Genomic DNA, 27733 nt, shown 5'->3' on the forward strand with positions numbered 1-27733 from the left:
CGCGCAGGGGGCGGGAGAGGGGCGGGACTGCGCCGCCTCCCAACGCGCATGCGCCTGCCGCCCTGCGGCGCTCACTCCGCCCGCAGGGGGTAGAAACACCTCCCGCTTCCGCTCATTTGCATACATTTAAATATAGTGGAATAACTACTCTATATGACTACCCACGCACGGCCGAGGAGCATGGGAATGATGCGTGCTTGATGCCCACAAGGCGTGGGCATCCCCACCCCTGGGTGCACACCACGCACCCATGGGTGCAACGAGCTGCTCCAGTCTCAGCACCCTGAGGTGGGTTTTGGGGGGGGTTGTGGTGGTGGGGTGTGTTCCTGGCCACAGACTGGGGGGCTCAACTGACACCAAACAGAGCTGTTTCCACGCTTTATTGCAAAAAGCTCCCCCGCGGGCTGGCGGGTGATGTAGAAAGCCAAAAATTGGGAAGACCCACTCATTTTCACACACCAAACAACGCCCGAAGCGCAAAGAAAACCTCCCAAAATAGGGTAAAATAAAGAAATTAGTAGTTTTTCTTATTAAAAAGACTCACTGTTATGGCCCTGACTTGCCACACAGCTGCCTCCACCCCCCGTCTTTATTTTGGGGAGAAAAAATGTCTTTTCAGGGTTTGCAGCAATGCTGGACAGGTGCAGGGTGAAGGCAACCGCGTGACGCTGTTGAAAATAAATTTTGGGGGAAACAAATTTGGGGAGAAATAAATAATTTCTGTAAACCCTCACGGTGTCCATTTTAGGTTTCACACTGGGATGAGCTTGAGCTGAAAACTGCGAGCAGCACATTGAAGGCGTCGCTTAAAACAAGGCAATTTGGGGATTTTTTGAGCCCCCAAGGAGTTTTTTTTAAGCTTTTGTTTTCCGGGCTTTTTTTTTGGAGGCTGCTCTGAAATCCTTAAAAATTAAGGATCCCCGCAGCAAGCTGCCACTCTGTAATGATTATTTATGGAGTCACTTTGGTGCAAGTTCCTAAATATAGGGGGAAAACCCCTCCAGAGGAAAAAAACAGAAAAAATAGGGAAAAAAACCCCCTCTCTATGGAGTTCTCCAGGTCCGAACTCCTAAATACAGGAAAGAACCTGCAGAGAAGGGAAAAATGGGGGGTGGGGGCAGCGGGGAAGAGGTTTTGATGCTGGTAGGAGATGGAGAACGATTTGGCCTTGTACCCGCTGGCTTTGTGGGCCAGGGCAGGCAGGGATGCCCGGCAGACAGGAAATCTGGCAGGGAGGGCTTTTGCCCCTCTTCTCTCCTGTTTTCCTGTGGGATTAGTATTTCCCTATGGAATTAAGCCTTTCCCCATGGGATTAAGTGTCTCCCTGTGGGATTAGCGTTGCTTCCCCGTGGGATTAGCAAGGAGGAAGGCAGCATGAGACTCTGCCGGTTCTTGAGGGTGAATAAATGGGATGGCGGACAGCGCGTGACCATCAGGAGGGAAGCACACAAGCAGAAAACCGTGCGGGAAGAAGCATCGTGGGATCAATCCGGTTTCTTCCCCAGCCGTTTAAAGACGCTAACAGTGCCGGCGCTGTCCATCTGAGCACCGGGGGTCTCGCTGGTGCTGCTCACCTTCCCGCACCCCCAGGTCCTTTTGATCGTCACCCGAAATTCGGGTTCGCTTTTATCCTTTGTGCTGGTGACATTGCCATCCTGGGCTTCAACTGGCATCGCGGCAATACTGATGCTGCCAATTTTGGATGCCGCTGGTTGTGGTTTTGCCGCCATACGGATACCGGTGGCGTTCCTATGACCAAGCTGCTGGATGGCGGCAGTGACAGTGACCGGTTTGGCTTCTGAACTGGTGGCTTTTGCCTTGATGGTGCCTCCCAGCTCAGTGCTTTCCTTACGGGGAGGTTTGGTGAGTTTTTTTAGGACGCCGGCGTACTGGAGAACAGAGCAGTCATCGTCACTCTCAGTGGCTTTGTCCCCATCGGTCCCCAAGGTGTCACCCAGTCTGCTGAAGACCCCTGTGGGCTGGGAGACAAGGGAGGGTAGCCCGTCAGCACCCGCACCCCCATTTTGGGTGCTTGATTTACGTTCCCCTTCCCCTTCGTCCCCCAAATTCTGCCACTGTCACAGAGACAAGATGGATACTGGCCTCGCCCGTGACGCATTTTGAGGTGTAATGATGCAAAACACTGCCTGCAGCAATTAAATTAATGATTAGGCTACAAAACAGGTCTATAAATCACCCATAAAATCATATTCCCTCTTATTTTTCTTGAGGGCCTGAGTCTGCAACTTGTTTTACACCCTGAGACTTCCATGCTGAGGTTTTCGCCCCCAGAGGAGAGAAAAAAATCGCCTGTATCCCCAAATAAAGAGCATTTTGCCTCCAGAGGAGAGAAAAAACCTCCTGTATCCACCATTAAAGGGGTCAAAATAGAAGCACAGATGGGGATCACCCAGAGACTGGGGATCTGCTTGCCTTCCGTGGCTCCATCCTCCTTTTCCCTGGTGTTTCCTCACCATTTTCTGGTTATTTCAAGGTTCCTTCAGCCCCTCTGCGGTAAGCGAGCTGCTGTGAACCCCAAAATAATCTTCGGGGAGAGGACCGTCATGTGAGGATCTCAGTGGGGTTTGGCACAGCTGCTGCGAGTGACAGCAGAATGCTCCTGCAGCTGAAAACCCGTGTCCTCTCACCTTGCCTCCTGTGGTTGTGTCCGCTTTTGCCTCGGCTCCCAGCCGGTCAAAGACAGATGTCCTCTGCAGACCTGCAGTTTTCAAGAAAACGTGGTTTTTTTGAGGTTTCCCCAGAAAATGAAGCTACATTGGGTCAGTGCTGAGGGCTTGTGGCCTTTCAGCCCCATCCTACTGTCAGGGCACCCGGCAAAATAAAATCCACTCGATAAAAGCGTGCAAACAGCCACCTGCCCCCTTCTTCCTAAGACTTAAATGGACTTGAGCAGAACCTTTACGGCTCACAGTGAGTAAATATATCCTTGGAATAACACAACTTCTACCCAGTAACTCTCTGGTTCTGAAAATTCTAGGGGGATTTGTAATGATGGGCTAAATTGGGACTAAACCGGGCTTCTGGAAGAGAAAATGAAGATCAAAATCCTCCGCTGGTACCTTTGGCCGCTTGCTGCTCCAGGATTTTCTTTGTCCTCGGCGTGGTGCCCTTGGGCATGTTAATGATGTATTTCCCTTCCATTTCTGCCGTCACCCGGCGGCGTTTTACTGGGATCATTGGATTTTCATCTGCCGCGTCACATGGACCTGGTGGGACAAAGGAAGAGCAAATCAAGAGCCCTTGATACAACAAGAATTAGGGGGTAGAAGGGTTTTATGAGTGCTTGGGCACAGTCCCAGGCTCGAGTGAGCTCTGAAACTGGCTGTTTCAGCACTAACAGATCTCCTGCAGCACTGGGGCTCTGCGAGCACACTCCCCCACTGTGTCTAGCTACTCCCAACCACAAAATCACAGAATTGTTTGGGCTGGAAGGGGCTTTAAAGACCTGTCCTGGTTTCAGCTGAGATAGAGTTAATTGTCTTCCTAGTAGCTGGTACAGTGCTATGTTTTGAGTTCAGTATGCGAAGAATGTTGATAACACTGATGTTTGCAGTTGTTGCTAAGTAATGTTTAGACTATAGTCAAGGATTTTTCAGCTTCTCATGCCTAGCCAGCAAGAAAGCTGGAGGGGCCCAAGAAGTTGGCACAGGACACAGCCAGGGCACCTGACCCAAACTGGCCAAAGGAATATTCCATACCATGTGACGTCCCATCTAGTTTAGGAACTGGGGAGTGGGGGGAGGGAATCGCCGCTTGGGGACTGGCTGGGTGTCGGTCAGTGGGTGGTGAGCAATCGCCCTGTGCATCATTTGTACATTCCAATCCTTTTATTACTACTGTTGTCATTTTATAGTGTTATCATTATCATTATTAGTTTCTTCTTTTCTGTTCTATTAAACCGTTCTTATCTCAACCCATGAGTTTTACTTCTTTTTCCCGATTTTCTCCCCCATCCCACTGGATGGGGGGGAGTGAGTGAGCGGCTGCGTGGTGCTTAGTTGCTGGCTGGGGTTAAACCACGACAAGACCATCCACCCCTTGCTGTGGGCAGGGACATCTCCCACTAGACCAAGTTGCTTCCAGCCCAGTCCCAGCTGGCCTTGAACACCCCCAGCGTGGGGGCATCCACAGCTTCTCTAGGCAGCCTGTTCCTGTGCCCCACCACCCCGACAGTCAAGAATTTCTAACGAAAATCTCCCCTCTTCCGGTTTAACACCGTTCTCCCTTGTCCTGTCTCTACTCCCTCTGATAAAGAGCCCCCCTGCTTTTCCTGTAGCCCCCTGCAAGCACTGCAAGGCTGCTTTAAGGTCTCCCTGGAGCCTTCTCTCCAGGCTGAACCATCCTAACTCTCTCAGCTTGTCCTCGTATGGGAGGTGCTCCAGTCCCACCCCAGTCACTGTTGTGGCCTCCTCTGGACTCGCTCATGTAGGACCTTGTACTCGGCCTTCACGAGGTTGGCATGGGCCCCCTCTCTCCAGTCTGTCATAGTTCCTCTGGATGGATCCCTTCCCTCTGGAGCATCAACCCTCGCCACTCAGCTTGGGGTCACCCCCAAACTGGCTGCAGGTGCATTCAATCCTGCTGTTCCTGTCCCCAACGAAGATGCTAAATCATAATTGGTCCCAGTACAGAACCCTGAGGGACCTTGCTCATCACCCGTCTTCACCCAGATGTCGAGCTGGAGTGAGACCATCTGTTCAATTCCTTACCCACTGAGGGGTTCCACTCCTCAAATCCATGTCTCTCCACTTCAGAGACAAGGATGTTATGTGATTAGCTCAAAAAACCTGTAGCCAGATCCAAAGCAGCTTTTAAAATTTGGCTGGGGGGGTTTAACATGGAACAGAAAGGAAAAAGCAACTCGACATTGTTTTTGCTGGGATCTGTCACCCTCCCTACCTGCCTTCGCAGAGGCCAGTTTGTTGGAGACGGTGACAGAGATTTTGGAGCTGTGGGGCCGTTGTCGAAGTGGGGTGGCGGGAGGTGAGTCTCTGCTCAGGCTGTTGGCAATCATCCGGCTGGCAGCTGGAAGAGGAGGACAGCACAGTGAGGGAGACGTTTTAAACCCCGAGGAGCTTTGGTGAGTGTGACAAGCATCCGTCTTGTCAGCTAAATTAGAGTGGTCCTTCCCCAGGATTGTGGGGAAGGCAGCCATTGTTTCAGCCCTTTATTTCAAGACAATTAGTGCACCTCATTAATCAGGTGAGGGTATTTAATCTCCCAGAAACCCCTTGCCTGTGCTCACCACTGTTGGCATTGCGGCGCAGCTCGGCTTGAATGTTGGGGGAGCTGGGGCAGAGCAATTCGGTGGCCGCCTTGCACATCTCCTGAAGGAAAAAAACACGGAGGATGGTTTTCCCTTCGGCTCTTCTGAGGCGAACGAGGATCCTTGAGGCAAAACTTTGCTGCTAAATGAGCTGGTGAGGCTTAACCTGTGCCAGCGAGGCTTTACCATACCTGCCTGTACACGATTTTGGCGTGTTTGAGAATGGCGATGATGTCTCCTACCACTGTAATGCCCAGCTCATTCATGATCTCCTTGTTCAGATCCATCAACATGTTCTTCTGGATCCTGCAGCAAGGGAAGACCTGGCTTAGTGAGGTCTCCCTTTGTCATAAGCTCTGATTAATTAAGCCTTGCGTAAGGTGCACCATGATATCCCCAGCCTGGGTTCGGACACCACCGCCCTCATGGAAACAGCACTAGTAATGAAAAAGAAGCTCAGTGCAGATGAATAACTAACGTAACTAATTAAGGAGTGAGATAATCAGTTAATTCCTTCCTTCCCCCTCACTGGAGGAATATTTCAGTGCTATTTTCCCCTTGTGATGTGATAAAAACGCAGCGCCTCATTGGTGACCTCACCTGTTATCCACAAACATGACAGCATAGTTGACGGCGGGGCCCGGGGGGATGCCAGCTTCTTTGAAAAACTGAATCCATTCGGATGTCGCTGAAAAAAAAGTCGTGGAAAAGGAAAAACTAAGTGGATATGGAAAAGGAGGTGGGGTGGTTGCCTGGATGTCAGCAGGCGCTGGCCAAGAGGCTCATTCCAGGCATTCACAGCTGCTGTCATGCGATTAATGGGATCGGGAGGAAAACGACTCCTGGGATGGTAGTGGGGGTGAGGGGAGGAGATGGTCTGCCAAATGAAAATATACAATTTGCGGGGTTTTAGAGCAATTTAGGGTGATGTTGGGTAGCGGAGGGGAGAGGGGGGCAGCGGGAACACTCGCAGGGAGGGAAATGTCCCTTACCCATCGTGACGGACACCATGGTTGAGGAGCCGGAGAACGTGGGCGCGGGGCTAGGCAGCAGTGCTGGGAGCAGCCTGCCGGGTGAGACAGCGTCTGTGTGGCCTCTCTGATGGCCAGCAGGCAGGCACCAGGCTGCTGCTGCCTCCCTGCCTGCCCCCCTGCCCCCTCCTCCTGCCCCACACTGCCTTCTCTTTCCTCCTGCCTCCTCCTCCTGCCCCACACCCCCTCCCTGCTCCCTCCTGCTGCTCCACACTCCCTCCCTGCCCCCTCCTCCTGCCCCACACCTCCGCCTCTTCCCTTCCGCCTCCCCCCTCTCCGCCTCCCCTCACCTCTCCTCTCCCGCCGCGCCCCATCCTGCCGCCTCCGGCCGCCGGGCCGGGCCGGGCCCTACCGGAAACACCGGTCACTGAGCGCCGGAAGTGACCTCGCCGGCCGGCCCAGCGCGTTACCCGTCGCGCACGCGGGGGCGGTGGCCGCTCTAGGCAGCCCCGGCGCGGGAAGGTGGCGGGGAGGGGGGGGAGGCGGAGAAGGAAGGGGCGACCATAGAGCGCTGGAGGACCGAGGGCGCCCCCCAGCGGGCGGCTCCGGGAACAGGCGCCCCTGCAGACGCCGGTGTCTTGGTACGGGGAGGGGTGGGGCGGGGAGCACCGGGCACCCCCAGGACCCTCAGCCTTGAGCGGGACCCTGGCCCTAAACCCGGCCCTGAGCCCTCCCCTGGCCCTAAACCTGGCCCTAAATATGCGCCTGGCCCTAAAACCGGCCTTAAGCCGGGCCCTGGCCCTAAACCTGGTCCTAAATATGTCCCTGGCCATTTAACTTGGCCCTAAATATGTGCCTGGCCCTAAAACGGGCCCTAAGCTGGGCTCTGGCCCTAAACCTGGTCCTAAATATGTCCCTGGCCCTAAACAACCCCTAAACATTACCCTGACCCTGACTGTAGCCCTAAACCCACCCCTGAACATCATCTTAACCCCAAAACACAGCCCTGACCCCCTCCCCCAAATTCAGCTGAGACAGAGGTTGACACCAGACTGAGCTTAACCTTCCCCCCTAGACCCTAATCCCTCCCGACCCTAACCTTTCCCAACCCTAACCCCCTCCCCCAAAACAGGGCAGGGTTTTGGGGGGGCTAATCCCTGGGGCCGAGCACCCCCTTTTTGTGGCGTCCCTGAGGCACAGGGGAGGGGTCCTGCAGAGTGTGGGGGGGTCTGCACCCCAAAATTGGGGTGCCCCACCCTATTCCAAAGGGGCCCAGCCCCAATGGCTGGGGGTGGGAGGAACAGGCACTTCCCCTCTCCGCCCCAAATGGGTCAGGGCACGTGAGCACCCTGATCCCGTGAGTCAGCCGGCAAAGCCTCTGCCCCGCCTGGGTTTTTGGGGGTCTTTGCCCTTATCTGTACTCTGAAAACCCCAGCTGTGCCGTACCCCGGGGGGGTCTCAACTGTCCGGGCATGTCAGGAGAAATCCGGTTTGTTCTGTTCCAGCGTCACCCTGGGATGAATCCCGACGGCACCTATAAGCAGGTATGGTGCTGGTGGCACCCCGAATCCCCAGACTGGGGGTCATGGAGCTCCCTGCCCTGTCCTGGCACCCTACAACCCCAAACTGGGGCACCCCATAGCTCCCTGCCCCATCCTGGCACCCTAAAATCCCAAACTGGGGTGCCCTATAGCACCCTGCCCAGCGCCCTACAACCCCAAACTGGGGTGCCCCATGACCCCCATTTTCACCCAGACCCTGAACCCCACAGGGACCCCTGGTAATGTGGGGAATGGAGGGGCACCTTTCCCTGGGGACCCCAGGCATTTTGAGGTGGATTTTACCCCCAAAGCAGCCCCCACCCTGGTTTGGGGTCCTCCCTACCCCAATTCTTTTCCCCCATCACAGCTGGACCCACTGGAGGACCGTGGGGCTCAGCCCACCCGCTTCCTGCTGAAGGTAACTCCCCTGGTCTATGGGGGCCGGCTTCGGTGCTGTCTCGATCCGGTGCCATCCCTTGCCAGATCCCACTGGTATTGGGGCTGGCTTTAAAACCTGTAAATTAATTTATTCCTTAATTTCGGGGCACTGATACCCCCTCTCTATCTCAGTGCTCCCGCGGTGCGTTGCTCTCCACCGTCCTCCTTGCCCTCTTCATCCTCATCTTCCTCCTCTTTAATCTCCGGCTGAGCTCAGTCCTCCGCAGTGATGCCAGAAGTGATGCTGGTGGCAATGCCAGATCCTGTGGTGACACATGCCGGTAAGACAAGCTTATGGGGGGGTGACACTCCCCTGAGACCCTTGGCATCCTGGTGCTACAATCACCAGTGCCGGTGCTGCCGAATTTCCGCCATAGGATCGTCCTGGTGGAGAGCATCCCGGAGGGAATGACCTTCAATGATGGTTCCCTGCCAAATCCGTCCACCTTCTCCACGTGGATGAACCTCTTGGGGACTGTCACACACAGCCTGGACATCGCCTCCTTCTACTGGACCATGACCAATGAGGACACACGGACACATGAACCCTCCGCCGCCCAGGTCCGCACTGCTGGCATCTGGCACACGTGGCACAGCTCTGATTTTGGTGCTTGAACCTGGCGCTGGCTGCCATTTTCTCTCCTTCCCATAATTTTTAATAATTTATGCTTTTTTTGGCCTCGAACCATGTGCTGATTCAGGGTGAACAAATCCTGGAAGAACTCCTCCAATTATCCCAGCGTGGCGTCACTGTCCGAATAGCTGTCAGCCACCCGTCGGCAAGATCGCCCCTGAATGATCTCCAAGCACTGGAGCAGAGTGGTGAGTGGTGGAAAAAAACCCAAATTTTTTGGGGGGGGGATTTTGAGTGGGAGATGACCAAGTTGTGGTTGCGCAGGTGCTGCGGTGCGCACTGTTGATATGCCACGGCTCACTGGCGGTGTGCTGCACACCAAGTTCTGGCTCGTTGATGGCACCCACCTCTACGTTGGGAGCGCCAACATGGACTGGAGGTCTTTGACCCAGGTGAGCAGCATGGCAGCACCATCATACCACCAGATGGTGCTGAACCTGTGCCGAACAGTACCAGGGCTATCCCAAAACTAACCCCCCATCCCTATCAAGGGATGCTCAGTGCCATAAATTGGGACTTAATGGCATTGGACAGGGATGATGGCACTGCCCGGTCATATGACAGTGCCACCATGCTGCTCACTGCAGGTGAAGGAGCTTGGCGCTGCCGTCTACAACTGCAGCTGCTTGGCCAAAGATTTAGGCAAAATCTTTGAAGCTTATTGGGCTCTTGGTGTTCCCGGTGCTTCCATCCCAGTACCGTGGCCGGCAAATTATTCCACCACCTTCAACATGGAGACGCCATTGGAACTGAAGCTCAACGACACCGATGCTGCAGTCTACTTCTCGGTACATCCCCAATTCACCATGGTTGGTTTTCCTGGTGCCGAGGACTGGCTGTGTCAGTGCTTGATCCATCTCTGATGATTCTGGCAGAGCTCCCCGCCGGCTCTCTGCGCCACTGGTCGGACCCAGGATCTTGGTGCCCTCCTCAGTGTCATCGATGCTGCTGAGGACTTCGTGGACATCGCAGTGATGAGCTACCTACCCACCACCGAATTCTCCCACCCCCAAAGGTTTGTATGGTCCTATGCCAACCCTGGCTTGCCAGCACCAGTGATGCCTGACCACTTTCCCTCCCTAGATTTTGGCCCGCGATTGATAACCGGCTGCGGAAAGCCGTCTTTGAACGCCGGGTCAAGGTTCGCTTGTTGGCGGGTTGTTGGCGGCACAGCCAAATGACCATGTTCCCCTTCCTCAAATCCCTTGCTGCCGTCACCGATAATAGGACCCGCTACAGCGTGGAGGTGGTGGGTATCACAGCGCGACTGCAGCGTGCCAGTGGGTGATGTTTCAGTGGGTGACGGTCTCCTCACTCCCTGCAGCGGCTTTTCATGGTGCCGGCGAGTGGAGCACAAGCCCAGATCCCCTACGCCCGGGTGAACCACAACAAGTACATGGTGACGGAGAAGGTGGCATATATCGGTGAGTGCGGTGCAAGTGGCGGTGCCGCTGTGCAAGTCACTGCCAGCTGCTGGTGACGGTGGCTTGGGGGTGGTTTTTGGGGTCCCCCCCCAAATCTTCTTGCAGGGACATCCAACTGGTCTGGTGACTACTTCGTGCGGACGGCGGGATCGGCACTGGTGGTGAACCAGACAGTGAGCCAAACCAGTGCTGGCACTGCTGCTGACACCAGCACCATCCGGGAGCAGCTGCAGGCAGTTTTTGAGCGGGATTGGAGCTCCCAGTACAGTGCCGACATCAGCGATGCAGAGCGGTGGGAGACCGTCTGCGGCTCCCGTTAGGTGCCGGGGAACAGACCACCAGTGAACCACAGGTTCTGGCTGTGCTGAATCTGGCTGCCCCGCTCCAATGTGGGGAAGAAAAACAGAAAAAAAAGAGTTTTTCTGGACTTTGCATTCCTGTTATTGAGGTGGGGGGTCCTCCACGCCATGGTGGTGGAGCGCACTGGGCCTTTGCCAAATGCTGTGCCAGCACTGGGAAGGAAGCTGGGATGCCCCTCAAGTCTCGGCGGTACCAAACCTATTCTGGCAAAGAGTTAGATGAAATGCTGGGTTGTCAACAAACCATTTATTGGGGGATCATTGCAAAAACCAGAGCTGACAGCATCCAGCACAGCACATCCTGGTGCATCCCTGGCTACATTATCCTCTACTGGCATGGAGCTGGGTTCTACCAGTTGAGGTGACTGAAGATGAGGAAGAGGAAGGTCTCTGGTGAGCTCTTGGCTGCCAGGTTGTTTGCCAGGGTTGCTGCGGTGGCTCAGTGGTGCTGTGAGTGTTGCCAGTTCTGTGCTGGGAGGAGCATGCCGGGTACAGCAGGGGCATCCCAGGCTGGTCCCCAGAACCCATCCTCAGGGACAGGGATGGGACGTGGGGGCTTGGGTTCGTGCCGTGTCACCGGAGCTCTCTGTGGGGGGGAAGAAGCACGGGGGGAGGGTGTGAGTGGCACCTGTGGGTGGGGTCCCAACCCCTTTGTGGGAACCTAGGTCACCCAGGGACCCTAAGCACCCTTGACATGGGGCACCAGGGACCACAGGCACCCATGATGTGGGGTACCAGGGACCCCGAGCATCAAGGGACCCGAAGCACCTGGGGGACACAAAGCACCCCATGGGATCCCAAGCACCCAGTGTCCCAGAGCACGCATGCCCAGGAGCCCCTGGTCTCCATGTGAGCCCCCCCACCCCCTGGCCATACCTTGGTGTGGAGCGAGTTGCATGGTCTTCTAGGCAGGTTCTGCTCCACAATGCCACCAAAGACCATGCTGCCATTGCAGTGGCTGTGCTGCTCCCGTCTGCCAGGGGACCCCAGCAAGATCAGGTTACTGGCAGTGGGCTCCGTCTTGGGACGCCGGTGATGCTGGCGGTGCCGGTTGCCGTAGTGGGTGGGGATGGGGGCTTGGCAGACATCCTGCTGGCTCTTGTCACTGGTGTCCCCAACCAGTTCAGCCAGGCTGAGCTTATCCATCTGGGCGATGGCCTTCTGGATGCTGCACTGGTCGTCGGGGATGAAGGCACCTTCCTCCATGCCAGGGAAGATCTCAACCGTGCTGGCATCCTTGTGGCATGCCCTCAAGTCCTCTTGGCAGAGCTGGTAGTACCGAGTGGCCTTGAAGCTGGACTTCACCTGCTGCAAGGAGATGAAGGGATGCTTGAGGGCGGTGCTGGGCATGATCCTCTCATGTGAGTCCCAGGTGAGCATCCTCTTGACCAGCTCCACCATCCCACACAGGTCACAGTGCTCGGCCAGTGCCTCCTGGCCAGGATAAGACACGGGGCGGATGTTCACTACCGCCAACTGATCCAGCGAGGAGAAGACATACTTCCTCCTCTCCATTGGCTTCGCCATCTCCTTGCCTGGTGGTTTGAGCTGCCAGGAACCAGTGGGATGTGGCACCCGTTGGAAGAAGGACCGCGTCTTCCGAGCAGCGCAGAGCAACTCGCCCCGTGGTAGCCCTAAGGTGGAGCAGATGTAGCGGACCTGGTCGTACTCGTTGATGCCAGGGTAGAGCGGCCAACCCAAGTGAAGCTCAGCCACCACGCAACCCAAAGACCAGATGTCCACCTTCTCGCAGAAAGGCAACCCCAACAAGATCTCTGGTGCCCGGTAGAAGCGGGATTGGATGTAGGGTTCCTTGACATGGCAGACCTCAGTGACGATGCTCGCCGAGCCGAAGTCAATGAGCTTGACACGGAAAGGATAGCGCGCATGGTCCACCAGCATGATGTTCTCTGGCTTGAGGTCGGCGTGGATGATAGAGAGCTCCTTCAGCTTGACCAATGCTGCCAGCACCTGCGCTGTGATGGTACGGATGTGCCGGACGGGCAACGGCAAGAAGTTGTTCCGCTTTTGGAAGTCAAAGAGGTTTTGCTCCAGCAGCTCGAAGACCAGGTAGGTACAGGCACCATCTCCGAAGGACTCGAGGAAACGGACGACATGTGACTCTTCCGTGTTCACCTCCCGCAAGGCCTGCAGCAGCCTCAGCTCATTCTTCACCACCCTGCCATGGTGGCCTTCGTTCTTCAGGATCTTGATGGCCACCATCTCCCCTGTGCTCCTCCGCCAGCCCTGGGTCACCTCCCCGAATGTTCCCTTCCCCACCGTGGCCACCAGGTCATAGTACTCGGCACCAACCACCAGCGTCCCCATGGTGGGTCGGCTCCTTGTCAGGGGCTTGGGACTCTCCACTCAGCACCCAAGAGGGGCTTGGGACACCCAACTGCTTCAACCTGGCCCCCAAAGCACTGCCCATTCCAGCATTGCCATGACAACACCTTCTGTTGCTGACATCGTCCCCGGCAGCAACCGCTCCCCTATGCAAGGGGCTGCAGCCTGGATGGAGGAACCCCCTGAAACCCAGCCCTAGTCCCCCAAAACCCAGCCCTGGTCCCCCAAGACCTATCCCAGCCCCCCAAAACCCAGCCCTGGTCCCCCCAAATCCATCCCCAATCCCCCAAAACACATCCCTTGTCCCCCCAGGGCCCAGCCCCAGCCCCCCAAAACACATCCCTGATCCTCTGAAACCCATCCCCATCCCCCAAAATCCATCCCAACATAATCCATCCCAGCCCCCCAAAACCCATCCCAAATCCCCTGAAACTCATCCCTGGTCCACTAAAACCCATCCCAGCACCCCAAAATCCATCCCTGGTCCCCAACCCCATCCCCACCCTCTGAAACCTATCCCTGGTCCCCCCAAACCAATCCCCAGACTCCGTAGACAAGCTCAGGGCTTTTCTGGGGGGTTAACATTTATTTATTCTGGCTGAGCTGAGAGCAAGGAGCTGCAGGTGAGTGATACTGCTGCCCACCCCCCCACCCCCTGGTTAATATTAACACCTGGAAAATGGGCAAAAAAAAGCTTCAAACACTCCCCCCCAAAAAAGCTGGATTATGAATTTTTGGGGGAAGTAAAGGGGTTAAAGAGGGTCTGGGGGAACAAGTGATGCTCCACCACCCCATCACTTTTTCAGGGGTTCCCTGAAGACCCTCATGCTCGGGGACGGGAGGGGTTCACTGCTCACCACAGGCTTGGGGGGTCAGTGCCACCTTAGGCAGCTGAAATTTAGGGGTCCCCTCACCCCTGAAACCCCCCAAATTGAAGCGTGGGGTGACTTCTGTCATCACCCTGTTGAATTCAGGGTCCCCAGGGGAGCGCTCCATGTTGTGTAACCGCATCTTCCCCACTTTGGGTTGGGTGATGGGGGGCTCCGGTGGGGAGCCCCCAGGGGAGAAACCCACCCTGGGCATCCACCGCCGTCGCCGGGCCTTGCCCTCCGCTTCCCCATTGACATGGGGGTGGGGGTCCACAACCCTGTTGTCTTCTCCTTTCTCCTTCGGCTTCACCAGCACCAACACTGCCTTCTTCACGCTGCCCATCCTCGTCCTCCCCTCCCCTTCCAACCCGCTCCCAGCAAAACCTGCACTGAATTTCGGCAATTTGACCCTAGACTGGCGTCCTGGTGCTTCATCCTTCCTGGTGGTCTCCTCCATCCCATCCATCCCTGGCGGTGCCAGCTCCAACATTGGCACCTTCAATGCCGGCACGCTGGTGGGTTTTGGTATCTTCCGGCTTACTGGCTCCTCTGGTTGTTTTACCGGCATGGTAAAACCCACAGCGGGGACGGAGAATCGGGTAGTCAACGGCTGCACCCCGCCATCACCCATCGCCCCCCTGGTTTTCAGCTTCAACAGGATCGTGCCAGGAGACTCCGGCATCTTCCTTCCTGCTGTGCCAATACTCAAGCTCTCGGCACTTCCTCCACGTCTCATCATTTTGGGGTCCCCCCCGATGCGGATGTCGGGGCTGGATCCCCCAAATTTCGGCAACTTCACCACCCCACCCAGGTCTGGCCCTGCAGGGAGTTTAGGCAACGACGGCACACGCCGGCTGCCTGTTGCCGGCAGGGCAATGCCCACCCGTGGTACCCGAAGCCGGGGGGTCCCAGGGGACCCCAGTTCTGCTGACTTCCCTTCGTCCCCCCCAGACCCCCCAATTCCCAACTGTGGCAACTTCATCACTGCGCTGGTATCCTGGGGACCCTCCTCACCACCAGCACCCTTGTCCCCATCCTTGACACCAAAAGGTGCTAGGGATAATTTGGGGACCTTCAGCTTGGCCCCGGCACCGGTGGCACCAGCTGTCCCCAAAGCCAGGTCTAAGGCCACTGTGGGACTGGCAACGGCGATGCTGGGTGGCGCTGGCACGGTTGTGCCGCGGGATGCCGGGGGATACCCATTGCCATCGCTACCTGTTTTGAGCTTGGCAAGGGACAATCCGAACCGCGGCAGGGTGAATTTGGGGGGTTTGGGTTTGGCGCCGGTTGCTGCCATGTCCCCGGTGAGCTGTGCTGGGGTGGCGATTTCCACCGCCGGCAGTGGTGCTTTGGGCTCCAGCTCCAGGCTGAGCTTTTGGAGCCCTTTGGCAAACCTGGCTGCCATGTCCGGTATCACCGCAGCGACTCCCTCATCCGGCACCACTGTGGTGTCAGCACCTGCTGGCAATGCCAAACCCACACCAATGTGCGGCACAGCGATATCAATGGATGGCACCACTGCTGCCGGGAAAGCCAACCGAGCCGGTGCTGCTGGCGGCGACTCTGACCGTCGTGCTGGCAGCTTCACCTCCAACTGCGGTTGCTCAACAGAGATGGCTGGCTCTAGTTTGGGCATGCTGAGCTCAGGGACGAGCTCCACGGCAGCGCTGGGGATGGCGATGCCGATGGAGGGGACACGGATGCCAGTGAACCCCCCTCGCGTGCCGGCATCCCCCTCCTTATCCTCCACTCGGGCCCCACCGGAATTTGGCAGCTTGGTTTTCAGCACTGGGCTCCCCCCACCCTTATGGCTGCTTCTGGGGGTGTCTCCCTCCCCCAGCTTGATTTGGGGTTGACTTATGGTTGCGAGGGGCTCTGTCATCACCGCCGGCAGCATCAGTGCTGGCACAGCCACCTCCAACTGCGGCAGCCGTAATGCCGGCTCCTTGGCTTGAAGGGTGGCTGGTGGTGCTGTGCCGGCGAGGCTCAGCCCCATGGAGACTTTGGGTGCTGCCACCTCCACAGCTGGTAACCGGGTGCCAGTACCCGCTGGCACCTCGGCGGCAACGCCAGGAAACTCCGGTTTCACTGGTTGCTCCTCCATCACTGGTGTTTTGCGGGCTGCCGCTTCCTTCACTGTTAACCGGGATGGCGTCGCACGTGGCCGCTTGGGCTCCGCTGCTGGCAGCACTGCAGTGGATGTGGCTGTTGGTGCTGGTTCGGCAGTGCTCTGGCTCTTCACCAGCTTGGGGAGCTTGGGAAGGGCAAACTCCACGGCCACAGTGCCGGCAGCTGCTGTGCTCACTGTGCTGGGTGCCTGTGGCGGCTTCTTGGAGGGCGTCAGGATCGGGATGCTCTGGGTGAGGTGGGGGGAGATGGGACCTGGCACCCACTGCACTCAGGTGTGCACCCATAGGGACCCCTGAGCATCTGTCATCCCCGGTGCTGCATCCATAAGGACCTCCCCAAGCATCCCACATTCATTGTCCTGCATCCATAGGGACCCCCTCGAGCACCCTACATCCCCAGTCCTGCATCCATAGGACCCCCCCCCGAGCTTCCCACCTCTGATGCTGTATCCATAGGGACCCAACCCCCAAGCATCACACATCCCTGTCCTGCATCCATAGGGACCTCCCCAAGCATCCCATTTCCATGGTGCTGTGTCCATAGGGACCCTCCGAGCATCCCGTATCCCAGTCCTGCATCCATAGGGACACCCCCCGAGCATCCCACCTCTGATGCTGTATCCATAGGGACCCAACCCCCGAGCATCCCGCATCCCAGTTCTGCATCCATAGGGTCTTCCCCAAGCACCCCACATCATGGTCCTGCATCCATAGGCACCCCCCTGAGCACCCTACATCCCCAGTCCTGCATCCATAGGGACCCTCTGAGTACCCTACATCCCCAGTCCTGCATCCATAGGGACCCTCCGAGCATCCCGTATCCCAGTCCTGCATCCATAGGGACACCCCCCGAGCATCCCACCTCTGATGCTGTATCCATAGGGACCTGACCCCCGAGCATCCCACATCCCGGTCCTGCATCCATAGGGACCTCCCCAAGCATCCCACATTCATGATCCTGCATCCATAGGGACACCCCCCGAGCATCCCACCTCTGATGCTGTATCCATAGGGACCTGACCCCCGAGCATCCCACATCCCGGTCCTGCATCCATAGGGACCTCCCCAAGCATCCTATGTTCATGATCCTGCATTCATAGGGACCCCCCCCCAAGCATCCTACATCCCTGGTGCCACATCCATACGGCACCCTTGCCCTGAGCATCCCGCATCCCTGTCCTGCATCCATAGGGACTCCCCAAGCATCCCATTTCCATGGTGCTGTGTCCATAGGGACCCTCCGAGCATCCCGTATCCCAGTCCTTCATCCATAGGGACCTACCAGCCTGGCCACCTTCCCCTGATGTCCCTCGCTGCCGGTGCTGGTGCTGCCAAGGGGGATGCGGGTGCCAGGTGTCCGATGTCGGAGGCAGAGCGAGACCTTGCAGGACCTGGCACTCTCCAGAACCCGTGCGACGTCCTCAGGGGGGGCCCCCTCGAAGAAAACCCTGGCGCTGAGGAGCTGGTCACCTACAGGCACCACAGGGGCTGTCACCATGAGTGCCACTCCTCCCCTTAAATCCAGGTGGGTTTCGGGGACCCCCCCTCCCACCTTGGTGGACGCGCAGGGATTTGGGCGCCTTGGCGATGTAGAGGCCGTGGCGGTCACGGGCCACGGTGACGCCTGTCACCCCAGCCTCGGGTGCCGTCTCCAGCTCCACCAGCTCCGCGTCCTCCTATGGGGCAGAGGGGTGGGGGTGGGATCTGACCCTTCCCCCCTGCCCCACGCAGTGCCCCACCGCCCACCGCAGCCCTCACCTCCATGGGGGGATGGGGGGGGGGTCCCCTCCTCCAGGGGGTGTCACTGGGGTCCGTGAGAGACACAGGCGGTGGCAGGGGCTGGCGGTGCTCCGGCGGTGCTCCGGCTTCTGCAAATGGGGTGCACGCACCCCCAACCTCCTGTTGCAGACCCCCAGCCTGCCCCATTGCAGACCCCCGACATTGCCACTACAGCCCCCTTACCACTCCTGCTGCAGCCCCCCACCTCCCCAATGCCCCCTGCCCCACACCCGCAGAGTGCAGGCAGCCCTAGAGCAGAGGGGGCCCCCTTTTCCACCCTGCACCCCCAAACCTCTCTACTGGGATCTGCCAAGACCCCCCTTACCTCCCAGCTCCTTCCCACTCCGGTGCTCCGCTAGGAAGTAGTCGTGTCCCCCTCACCCCCCCCAATCAGGATGGGGGGACCCAGGCGTCCGGGCCCCCCTAAAAGAGAACCCAGGCGTCCGGGCTCTCCATCCCACGCCTGCTCAGCAAAGGTCACTGGCTCCACGCCAGAGACCCCCCCTCCTTTGCCATCACACCCCTAACTTCCCGCTGGCACCCACCCACACACCGGCAGGACAAGGGTGTCCCTTGTCCTGGGTCCCCCCCACTGCTACCTCAGGGGAATTCCGGGAATTTGGGAGGCTCAGCACAAAATTCCGTGGGACGGAGGATGGCATGAGGCTCGATTTGGCTGACCAGGCCTGCGGCCGCAGTGATGGACTCCTGGCTCAGCAGCTGGGAATGAGCCGAGTGGGAGAGAAGCTGGAGGGAACGGGGATGCATCCTGCAAACTGTGATCCCCCTGCTTGGGTCTGCCCTTGCTCTGGGTGTCAGTGCCTGCATATGCAATCTGCAGGCTGCACAGGTGCATGGGTGCACAGGTGCACAGAAGCATGGCGCATGAGTGCAGTAGTGCATGGGTGCACAGTTGCATGAGTGCACAGACACAGAGGTGCATGAGTGCCAGGGTGCAGGAGTGCATGGGTGCAAAGGTACATGGGTACTGGGCTAGTGGCCTGCAGGATTTGGGGGCACCCCTGGGCTGTGGGGGGATAGTACCTCTGGGACCCCCCCAAAATGCCCCTGGGATCCCCCCCATGGGAGCCTCAGAGCACCCCCGGGACCTCCACAGCACTCTTAGGAGCCCCATAGCACTCCCAGCACACCTGTAGTACCTCTGGGACCCTCCATGAGACCCCTAAAGCACCCTGGGAACTCCCAAAGCACCCCCAGGACCCCAAAGTACCCCTGGGACCCCTCCATAACACCCTTGGGACACCCATCACATCCCCAGGATCCCCATAGCACCCTTAGGACCCCCAAAGCACCTCTTAGACACCCACAGTGACCCTGAGACCCCCATAACACTCCTAGGACACCCATAACACCCCTGGGACCCCCATAGCACCCCAAGGACTCCCACAGCATCCCCAGGGGAGCCCAGATGCCTGGGTCCCCCCCGAGCAGCCGAGCAATGTGCTGAGTCAGCAATCCCGTCCAGCAGCACCCATGGGCGCGGGTGGACACATGAATGGAACGATTGATGGCAGGGTGGTGCGGGGGCCCCGGGGAATTCGGCAGCACCCGTTGCACCCACCCCAAGCCTTGGTGAGGTGAATGCTGGCACTCTGAGCTCTTCCTGGCACCCAGGGGTGCTGCAGGCCCCCTCAGCATCCAAGGGTGCTGCTTAGCCCCCCCCCCCAACACTCAGGGGTGCTGCAAAGTCCCCTCAGCACCCAGGAGTGCTGCGAGATGCTCCAGCAGGGCTGACCACCCAGGGGTGCTCATGCCCCCCCAGCACCCATTGGTGCCCCACTGACACCCCCTCCCCATTTAAACACCTGGTGCTGCTTGGTGCAGGGTGGGGGCCGGAATCAGCAGCCAGGGGTGGTATATGTGTATTATCCAGGTTTCCAAGCACTGAAAGGCCTTGGGGAACCCCAAAACTTTCCTGGGGTCCCTGGACCACCTCCCTTAGAGGTCCCAGAGTCCCCAAACCCCTTGTGGGATCCCTCAAAATTCCCTTAGGGGGCCCAGCTGAGCTCAGGAGCTCCAATGAACCCCCAAACTAATGTAGTGCAAGGCAAGAGCCCCAGTGCACTCTGGAAGGCAGCAGGGGCCCCTTGAGGATTTCGGCAAAGCCCAGCAAAAGCCTTGGGACCAAACCGTGTAGCGAAGCACGGTACAGAGCAAAGATGGAACCTCCAGCTGGGGTTAAACCATGACACCGCTAAACAGAGCTGCCCCTCTCCCATAAAGCAGGTCTCAGTCTCTTCGCTACTGCTTTCAGGATGTCAGCTGTGTCGCCGTATTGTTTTAAAATCTCTCTCTAGCAAGTGTTGCTCTCACTCGCACAACCCTGATGCCACTTGCAGACTAACACAGCAATCCCTGGGGCTTGCTCCGGAGGAAAAAAAAAATTCCTGTTCCACAGGTTGCCTGTGCTGCTTCTCCTCCCTAGGTAATGGGTTGTGGGGCAGGGACAGAAGGAACCACCTGGAATTGTCTTTGCACTTGACTGCTGTGAACGCTCCAGCCCCTTGGATGCTTTTTGGAACGGAGGCGATGAAGATTACGGTCCGGGCTGCGGGTGGGAAAAGGGCAGGGAAATGTAAGCCCTGTACCCCCAGTAAGTAGTTACTGCGTTTGGCTGGTCTAAACCGGGCTGAGATGTCCGTCACCTCTCCTCCCGCTGATGCTCAAACACGATCGTTAAGAGGATGCTGCTGCCCGGCGGCCGAGGCGCCGTACTGCCGACCGGGAGCTGCGCATGCGCGGCGGCGCGCTTGGCAGCGCCCTCGCTGCTGCCGCCCATTGACCAAAATGCGGTACTGCCGCCTTGGAACGGCGCATGAGCGGTGACCCCTTTTTATAGCTACCTCGCTGCTGTCACCTATTGACCAAGACGCCGTATTGCAGCTCACAAACGGCGCATGCGCACTGGCGCATTTACAGCGCACTCGCTGTTGCCCCCATTGACCAAAATGCGGTACTGCCGCCTTGGAACGGCGCATGCGCAGTGGCGCCTTTTGACCCAGCGCTCGCTGCTGCCACCTACCGGCCAAGATTCAGCACTGCAGCTCGGAGCCGCGCATGCGCAGTGGCGCGTTTTACACCGCTCTCGCTGCTGCCAGCTATTAACCAAGATTGGGCACTTAGCTCTTGAAATCGCGCATGCGCAGTGGCGCATTTTGCAGCACACTCGCTGCTGCCTCCTATTGACTAAAATGCGGTACTGCGGCCTGGAAACGGCGCATGAGCGGTGACCCCTTTTTATAGCTACCTCGCTGCTGTCACCTATTGACCAAAATTAGGTACTGCAGGCGTGAACCTGCGCATGCGCAGTAGCGAGTGTTGCCGCACCCTCGCTCCTGCCACCTAATGACCAAAAATCGGTACCACACCGCGGGAGCCGCGCATGCGCAGCGGCGCGTTCTGCCAAGCGCTCGCTGCTGTCTCTTATCGACCAAAACGAGGTACTGCAGGTGGGGAGCCGCGCATGCGCAGCGGCGCGTTTTGCAGCTCGCTCGCTGTTGCCTCCTATTGACCAAAATTAGGCAACGCAGCACTGAAACTGCGCATGCGCGGCGGCGCATTCTAGCAAGCGCTCCCTGCTGCCGCCTATTGAGCAAAGTTCGGTACTGCAGCTCGGCGGCCGCGCATGCGCATGCCGCGGAAGCAGTATGGCGGCGCCCAGGGCGGACTGCGGGTGGGCGCCGGTGCCGCGCGGATCAAACTTTACAACTCGGAGAGTGAGTTATAAAGCAGGTGTGTTTATTTCGGCGCCGGGTGCAAGGGGATTTCCACTCAAAGCTTGCACACCGTCTCAGCAAGCAGCCAGATATTTCTTACACCAAAGTATACATATTCATAGGGTTACACTATACAAAATATACATATGTATAAGTTGGGGCGGGGTTAGTTCAAAAGCTTGTGTCAGCAGTTCTAAAATGTTTATGTCATCTTGAGCAGGCTCAGATCTGTCTCTGGTGGTCGTTTACTTCTTCAGGGGTCTTTTCTTCTTCTTTTGTCCTCTAGTGAACTTTAGTCATTCATGCATGCTCTCTTCTTACTTGGTGATTTCAGCAGTTTTTAAGAAGTCCTAACAAGTTCTGTGGTAAGACTAGCATTGCAGTTCCCCTTATCACTCCCTTTGTTTGGCCTGTCAGTCCTTGACGAATACCAGTCCCTGATAAGCTTAACCCTTGACAGACACCACAGGTGCCTGGCCCTGGCAAGCGAGCTTCGAAAGAACAAACAAGGCCAACAGAATTATTAAACAATATTTAAGTGGTCAAAAGGCAAATAGTTATTTCCCTGTATCACCGGGACCACCGGTGAGGTGAGCGATCCCCTCCGGCCTGGGCAGGCGGTGCCTCCTGCCCACTGCCCACCTGGGGTTGGCGGGACGGGAAGCTGCAAAGTGGCCGGTGCGGCAGGCTCCCGGTCCACTGGAGGCGAGCCAGGCCATCGCAGCCCCATGGAGTGGCCACTGGGCCCCTTCCCCACTTGCCGGAGCCCCGCCGGAGCCTCCCCTGGCCTCGCTCGCCCTGTGTGGCTGCCCCCAGTTCCAGCCCCCCCCCCCCCACCCTGAAGCCTGTCCTGTAGCCCCAGGCAGCCCCCAAGCCCTGTCATGAGGGCAGCGAGCTGTCCCTCCGGTGGTCTTGAGTCTCCCTGAACATGGGTACCATTAGCAGCAGTGTGGGGAAAGAGCGGGGTCTGCGGGAGCCCCTGTGGAAGGAGGGGCTCCGGCCAGGGGTGATCTGTGATAATAACAGTCGCTGCTTCTTCTTTCCCTCTTCCAGAGGCCGCACTGAGGATGCGGTTGTCCGTTCCTCCCATGGGGATGCTGCTGGCTGCGCCCGCCTCAGGCTTGCATGGGCTGTCTCTGCCTGGCCTCGCACTCCTCCTGGCATGGGAGCAAAAAGGGACAGGCGGAGCGCTTACTGGTTGTGGATGGGAGCTGCTGTGGCTGAAGCTGGAGAGGCTAGAGAAAGGTAAAGCTGCTGAAGAATAAAATAAAGGGGGTCCAGCCAGCAGCTGCAGACAGGAGACAGCCTGCCTCTCCAGGTGAGGAAGGATCCCTCTTAGTGTAATCCTCAGCAGATTCAATCACCGACATGCACGGCAGGGTCTGTATGCGTAACCAAAAGCACAGTACAGCCATGTAGTTTGTGCACATGTGAGTCTGTGTTTCTAGGAAGCCTCATATGGTAAGAGCTCTAAGACACCAACCTATTCTCTTAGGTGGATGACAGTCAAGTGACCAGAGCTACAGAGCAGGAAGGGAGAGGGAGAGACAGACAGATGTGTCCGAACTGTCAAATTCTCCCAGCAGCTCCAAGAGCGGGAGGTACAGTGAGTCCTGGACCCCTGGGGCTGTGTCACCCCTCTTCTGCATCCCAGTCCCTCCCTGCCCCCACCTTTTCTTTCTCTCACTGCTTTAATTTTTTTGTTTTTTTCTTCCTGTACCTCTCCCTCTCTTGTTCTCTAAGTCCCCCTCTTTCTCTGTTGTTCTGCCTCTCTGTTTTATTTTTCTCTCTGCACTTCTGTCCTGTCCCATCGCTCTTTTTATTCATCCTCTGTCTCTGCCCTGCAGCCCATCACTAATTTGTCTTTCTCCATCTATCTGTCTGTCTTCCTATCCCAATCTTGTTAATTCCTCCCTGTCTGTCCTTTAGCCCTTCACAATTCCCACCGCTCTCACCTGTCTGGCGCTGTGTCTCTATTTTTAAATTCCTCTCTCCCTGCCCTGTATTCTAGATATACTTTTACTTTCTTAGATTCTTTTATTCCAAGTCCCTGTCCCTGTGTTTTAACTTCTTCCCTCACTGTCCCATAGCCCATTGTTGTCTTTATTAGTCTCTCTGTCTGGTTCCCTGTCCCTATTCTTTATTTTCCCTCTCTCTCCCCTTTAGATCATCAGTGTTTTTGATATTTCTCAGTCTCTCTCATCTACCTCACTGTCCCCTTTTTTAATTCTTCCTTCTGCCCTGTGGCCCATCATTAATCTTTGTTTTTCTCCATCTCTCTCTCTGGTACCCTCTCCCTTTTTATTAGTTCCTCCTCTCTGTCCTGTAGCCCATTGCTATTTCCCCCCTGCCCCTGCCTCTCTCCCTCTGTGTCTCCCTTTCCCTATTTTTCAATCGCCCCTCTCTGCCCTATAGCCGATCGCTGTTGTAGTGGGTTTGTGTGGCAAGGTTTTGCTAGCTGGGGTGGGGGAGTGGGCAGGGGCTGCAGGTGTGGGTCCTGTGAGAAGACACCAGGACTTGCCCCCATGTTGGGCACAGCCAGTTCCAGCTCCAAGACAGATCTGCTACTGCTCAAAGCTGAGCCAACCAGCAACGCTGGTAGCACCTCTCTGATATTTAACAATGGCTAAAAAAATGCTGTGCAGAAGCTGCGGTAGAGAAAATGTGAGTGTGAAACAGCCCTGCAGACCCCCAGGTCAGTGAAGAAGGAGGGGAGGAGGTGCTGAAGCCCGTGGGGAAGACCATGGTGAGGCAGGCTGTCCCCCTGCAGCCCAGGGAGGTCCACAGTGGAGCAGATCTCCACCTGCAGCCCAGGGAGGACCCCACGCCGGAGCAGGTGGATGCACCTGAAGGAGGCTGTGACGCTATGGAGAGGAGCCCACACTGGAGCAGGTTTTCTGGCAGGACCTGCGGCCCCATGGGAGTGACACACACTGGAACAGAAGAAGAGCGTGAAGGAGGAAGGAGCAGCAGAGACAACTTGTAATGAACTGACTGCAACCCCCCTCTCCCCCTGTGCTGCTCGGTAGGAGGAGGTAGAGAAGTCAGGAGTGAAGGTGAGCCCAGGAAAAAAAGAGAGGGGTGGGGGGAAGCTGTTTGTCAGATTTGTTCATATTTCTCATTATCGTACTCTGATTTTGACTGACAATAAATTAATTTCCCCAGGTCAAGTCTGTTTTGCCTGTGACAGTAACTGGTGAGTGATCTCTTTGACCTTATGTTGACCCACAAGCTTTTCTTTTGTATTCTCTACACTCCGGTCTTGTTGAGGAGGGGGAATGATAGAGTGGCTTGGTGGGTACCTGTCAGCCAGCAAGGTCAACCCACCACAGTTTCCTTCTGTCAGGCTCCCTGTCCCTATTTTTTAAATCCTGCCTATGTTTCTTGTATGCCATCGCTTTTGAAACTTTCTTTCTACCTCTCCATCCCTATTTAAATTCTTGCATGTTTCTTAAATGCAGCTGCTTTTTAAATTTTCTTGCCACCTTTCCCTCTCTCTGTCTCCCTGACCTCATTTTAATTTCTTGCCTGTGTTTCTTGTACCCTGATGCTTTTCAAATTTCCTTATGTCTCCCTCTATGCAGCTCTGTGTACCTACTTTTTGATTCTTGTATCCTGTTGCTTTCAAAATTTTCTTTCTATGTCTCCCTCTATCGATCTCCCTGTCTCTAGTTCTTAACTCTTCCCTATCTGTCCTGTACCCTGTCACTTCTTACATTTTCTTTCTATATCTCCCTCTTTCTATCTCCCTGTGCCTGTTTGTTAGTTCTTGCCTATGTTTCTTGTATGCTGTTGCTTTTTGAAATTTTTCTACGTCTACCTGGCTCCCTGTTTCTATTTTCTAGTTCTTGCTGTTTCTTCTTTCCTATCACTTGAGAATGTTTCCCTGTCCCTTGTCCTGTCTCTGTCTTGTTGTCCTGCCAGTCCCTTCCCCTTCTCTCCCCTGCTTCCTGTTATTTATTCCTCTATCTCCCCATCCTTGTTGTTTTGTTCAGTCTCTCTGCTCTTCTCTCTCTACACCCTTTTCCTGCTCCTTGTCCCTCTCTTGTTCCCAGCATCCCATTTTCTGGCTCCCTGTCTCGCACCTCTATGCCCCTCTGTCCTTCCTCCTGTTTTTCTCCTCCCTTTTATCCCCCCGTCCTGCTGCCTTTGGGCACTGAGCCTTGTAGCCAACTCACTGCCACGATTTCTTGTGTGCGTTAATTAATAAATTTTTCCTGCCTCCTCTGTGTCCCTGGATGTGGGTAGGTGCAGGGGAGGGGGTGATGTGCTGTAGAGCTTTGGCAATAGCCCCTGTTCGCGATGGGCTCCAGCTGGGGCTGGGACAGCTCCAGCTGTGGCCAGTGAGGCTGAGGATGGGGCTGGTCCTGCTGTGTGAAGGCTCCAGCTCTAAAGGGGGCTGCCTGGGCAAGCCTGCCTGAGGGAGCTGATGGAGGGGAACTGGCTGAGGAGGGAATCCAAGGGGGTCTGGCTGGCAGGTGCCTCCAGCAAGGAATGGCCAGTCGCTGTGGCAAGGAAGGATCCCTTTGAGCTGTCCCCAACCTCTGTTGGCTACACATGTGAGCCACCATGTATCAATGAAGCCTTGTGGATGAGCAGCATCCGTGCTGCCGAGTGGGTGAGGGTCGGGCAGCTGGCACTGGGGAGAAGGAAGGGGCAGAGGCAGAGAGAGGCGTTGGGGTGGTGAAGGTCTGCTGCCGGCACCAGGAGCTGTGGTGAGTTGCACGTCCTCTCCTCTGTGTCATGGCCCACCCTTCTTCAGATGTCTGCCTGCCTCCCTTCCTCCGTCTCTGCCTGCCCACCTATGTGTATGGCTCCTCAAAACTTGTTATTCTTCTGCCAACTCTGCCCAGTACCCCATTGCCTTTTAAATTTTTAATATGTCTTTCTCTAACCAGCTGCTTCTCCCCGTTTTTCATTTTTTTCCATGCCACCTTGTACCCTGTTACTTTTTAAATTTAATTTCTGTCTTCCTCTAACTCAGGAGGAAGTTGAGGAGGATTTAGAAATGCTGGTAGCACCTTGACTGAGAGCCCTGAGGTGGGAATTTGAGCTTTATAAGAAGGAATCTGAGGATGAGAGTGATGAAAGTACTGGTGAAGCTTTTGGTCACACTCTGGTAGCTGAACGGACTCGGAGTAGGCAGGCTGTTGGGAATGATGGACCGGTTGTGGTGAAAGTTCCATTTTCAATTTCAGGTTTGAATAATTGGAAAGCTGCTGCAGGAAATTATCGGGATGATCCAGAAAAGGTAGCAAATGCCTTTGAAATGATGGCTAAAACGCAAAATCCAGATTGGCAGGATGTTGAAGCTATTTTACAGGAGTTGTTTGATGGCATGGAAAAAGACGTGGTTCGTAGGGCTACGAGAACTCAAATTCAGGCACAGTTAGCTTCAGGGATGTTGCAAGGACAAGTAGAGAATAATTTCCCTTCCACCGATCCTGGGTGGGATCCTAATGATCCTAGGGATAGATGGATGTTAGCATGATATCAGAAGTGGGTGTTGTTTGGAATATAAAATGCAATGCCGAAAGCTATAAACTGGTCTAAATTGTATGAGATTAAGCAGGATAGGAAAGAGTCGCCGACTGATTTTTTTTTTTAATAAACTAAAGGAGGCGGCTCGGAAATATAGTACTCTAGATATTGAATCAGAAGAAGGAAAAAGTCAGTAGGCAACTTTGTTGGGCAATCGTCTGATGATATTCGGAAGAAGTTACAAAAATTGTAAGGAGCAGAGGCTAGAGATATCAGAAAGATGTTGGACATTGCTTGGATAGTGTATAGGAATAGGGATCAACAGAAGGAAAGAGGGAATGTGAGATTAATGGCTGCGCTCAAGAGTATGCAAGTGTCTCGGAGGGGAGTAAGGGGAAGATCAAGAGGTGGTTTTAGAGGAAGAGGCAGAGGATGAGCAGTACCAAACCTGACTGCGGGACAGAATCAGTGTGCATATTGTAAGAGGGAGGGTCATTAGAAAAATGAATGCCTTTCCTTGCTGGAATCAAAAGGAGCGGGGGCACCTGTGCTAGCAATAGAGGATGAGGATTGAAGGGGACCGGAGGACTCTTCCCCAGCAGCGCCTCTGGTTATAATTAAGCTGGGGAATGAGGAGGTGGAGTGTTTGATAGATGCAGGGACAACATATTCATTTTTAAATACAATGCAACATGAATTAGGGACCGACTCAGTAAGAATTATTGGTGCGACAGGAAT

The 27733-nt window shown here is 56.1% G+C and overlaps 3 protein-coding genes and 1 long non-coding RNA gene across 6 annotated transcripts; 2 read left to right on the forward strand and 2 right to left on the reverse strand.

Moving 5' to 3' along the window:
* Window positions 1–678: 678 nt before the first annotated feature.
* On the reverse strand, window positions 679–6669 carry LOC104831071 (chromosome unknown open reading frame, human C19orf47). The gene is made up of 9 exons (XM_010566398.1): window positions 6609–6669; window positions 6280–6353; window positions 5888–5975; window positions 5479–5593; window positions 5267–5348; window positions 4921–5046; window positions 3081–3227; window positions 2649–2719; window positions 679–1979 (listed from the first exon to the last, which is right to left on the reverse strand). Exons 2-9 carry the CDS (start codon window positions 6296–6298, stop codon window positions 1485–1487), a joined length of 1143 nt encoding a protein of 380 aa, XP_010564700.1. The 5' UTR covers window positions 6299–6353; window positions 6609–6669; the 3' UTR covers window positions 679–1484.
* Window positions 6670–6767: 98 nt separating this feature from the next.
* PLD3 (phospholipase D family, member 3) lies at window positions 6768–10693 on the forward strand. The gene is made up of 12 exons (XM_010566403.1): window positions 6768–6899; window positions 7764–7802; window positions 8167–8217; window positions 8370–8518; window positions 8615–8798; window positions 8939–9059; window positions 9136–9263; window positions 9459–9659; window positions 9747–9886; window positions 9955–10120; window positions 10196–10295; window positions 10401–10693. The coding sequence occupies exons 2-12, from the start codon at window positions 7776–7778 to the stop codon at window positions 10613–10615; spliced, it is 1482 nt and encodes a 493-aa protein (XP_010564705.1). The 5' UTR covers window positions 6768–6899; window positions 7764–7775; the 3' UTR covers window positions 10616–10693.
* Window positions 10694–11404: 711 nt separating this feature from the next.
* Window positions 11405–12982, reverse strand: HIPK4 (homeodomain interacting protein kinase 4). The gene is made up of 2 exons (XM_010566453.1): window positions 11531–12982; window positions 11405–11422 (listed from the first exon to the last, which is right to left on the reverse strand). The coding sequence occupies exons 1-2, from the start codon at window positions 12980–12982 to the stop codon at window positions 11405–11407; spliced, it is 1470 nt and encodes a 489-aa protein (XP_010564755.1).
* An 8466-nt stretch (window positions 12983–21448) lies between these two features.
* On the forward strand, window positions 21449–24496 carry LOC104831074. 3 transcript variants are annotated; one of them, XR_774282.1, is made up of 3 exons: window positions 21449–21530; window positions 22568–22832; window positions 24419–24496. It is a non-coding gene; the product is annotated as an uncharacterized LOC104831074 (long non-coding RNA). The 3 variants fall into 3 exon arrangements; XR_774280.1 differs by lacking the exon at window positions 24419–24496 and adding an exon at window positions 23010–23749; XR_774281.1 differs by lacking the exon at window positions 24419–24496 and adding an exon at window positions 23010–23749 and having other exon boundaries at window positions 22568–22759.
* Window positions 24497–27733: the final 3237 nt, after the last annotated feature.

This window comes from Haliaeetus leucocephalus, unplaced genomic scaffold, assembly GCF_000737465.1.
Source record: "Haliaeetus leucocephalus isolate CR32 unplaced genomic scaffold, Haliaeetus_leucocephalus-4.0 Scaffold210, whole genome shotgun sequence".
In the NCBI taxonomy this organism is placed as follows: Eukaryota; Metazoa; Chordata; class Aves; order Accipitriformes; family Accipitridae; genus Haliaeetus; species Haliaeetus leucocephalus.

Bases quoted from the DNA above. Each gene is read 5' to 3' on its own strand.
- PLD3 (XM_010566403.1), top strand. From the start codon at position 7,776: ATGAATCCCGACGGCACCTATAAGCAG. The intron at 8,799-8,938 runs GTCCGCACTGCT...GTGCTGATTCAG, and splicing joins ATGAACCCTCCGCCGCCCAG to GGTGAACAAATCCTGGAAGA. The intron at 10,121-10,195 runs GTGGGTATCACA...CACTCCCTGCAG, and splicing joins CCCGCTACAGCGTGGAGGTG to CGGCTTTTCATGGTGCCGGC.
- LOC104831071 (XM_010566398.1), bottom strand. The intron at 5,047-5,266 runs GTGAGCACAGGC...CTCCTCTTCCAG, and splicing joins GCGCCGCAATGCCAACAGTG to CTGCCAGCCGGATGATTGCC. The intron at 2,720-3,080 runs GTACCAGCGGAG...TGAAAACTGCAG, and splicing joins GGAGCAGCAAGCGGCCAAAG to GTCTGCAGAGGACATCTGTC.
- HIPK4 (XM_010566453.1), bottom strand. From the start codon at position 12,982: ATGGGGACGCTGGTGGTTGGTGCCGAGTACTATGACCTGGTGGCCACG.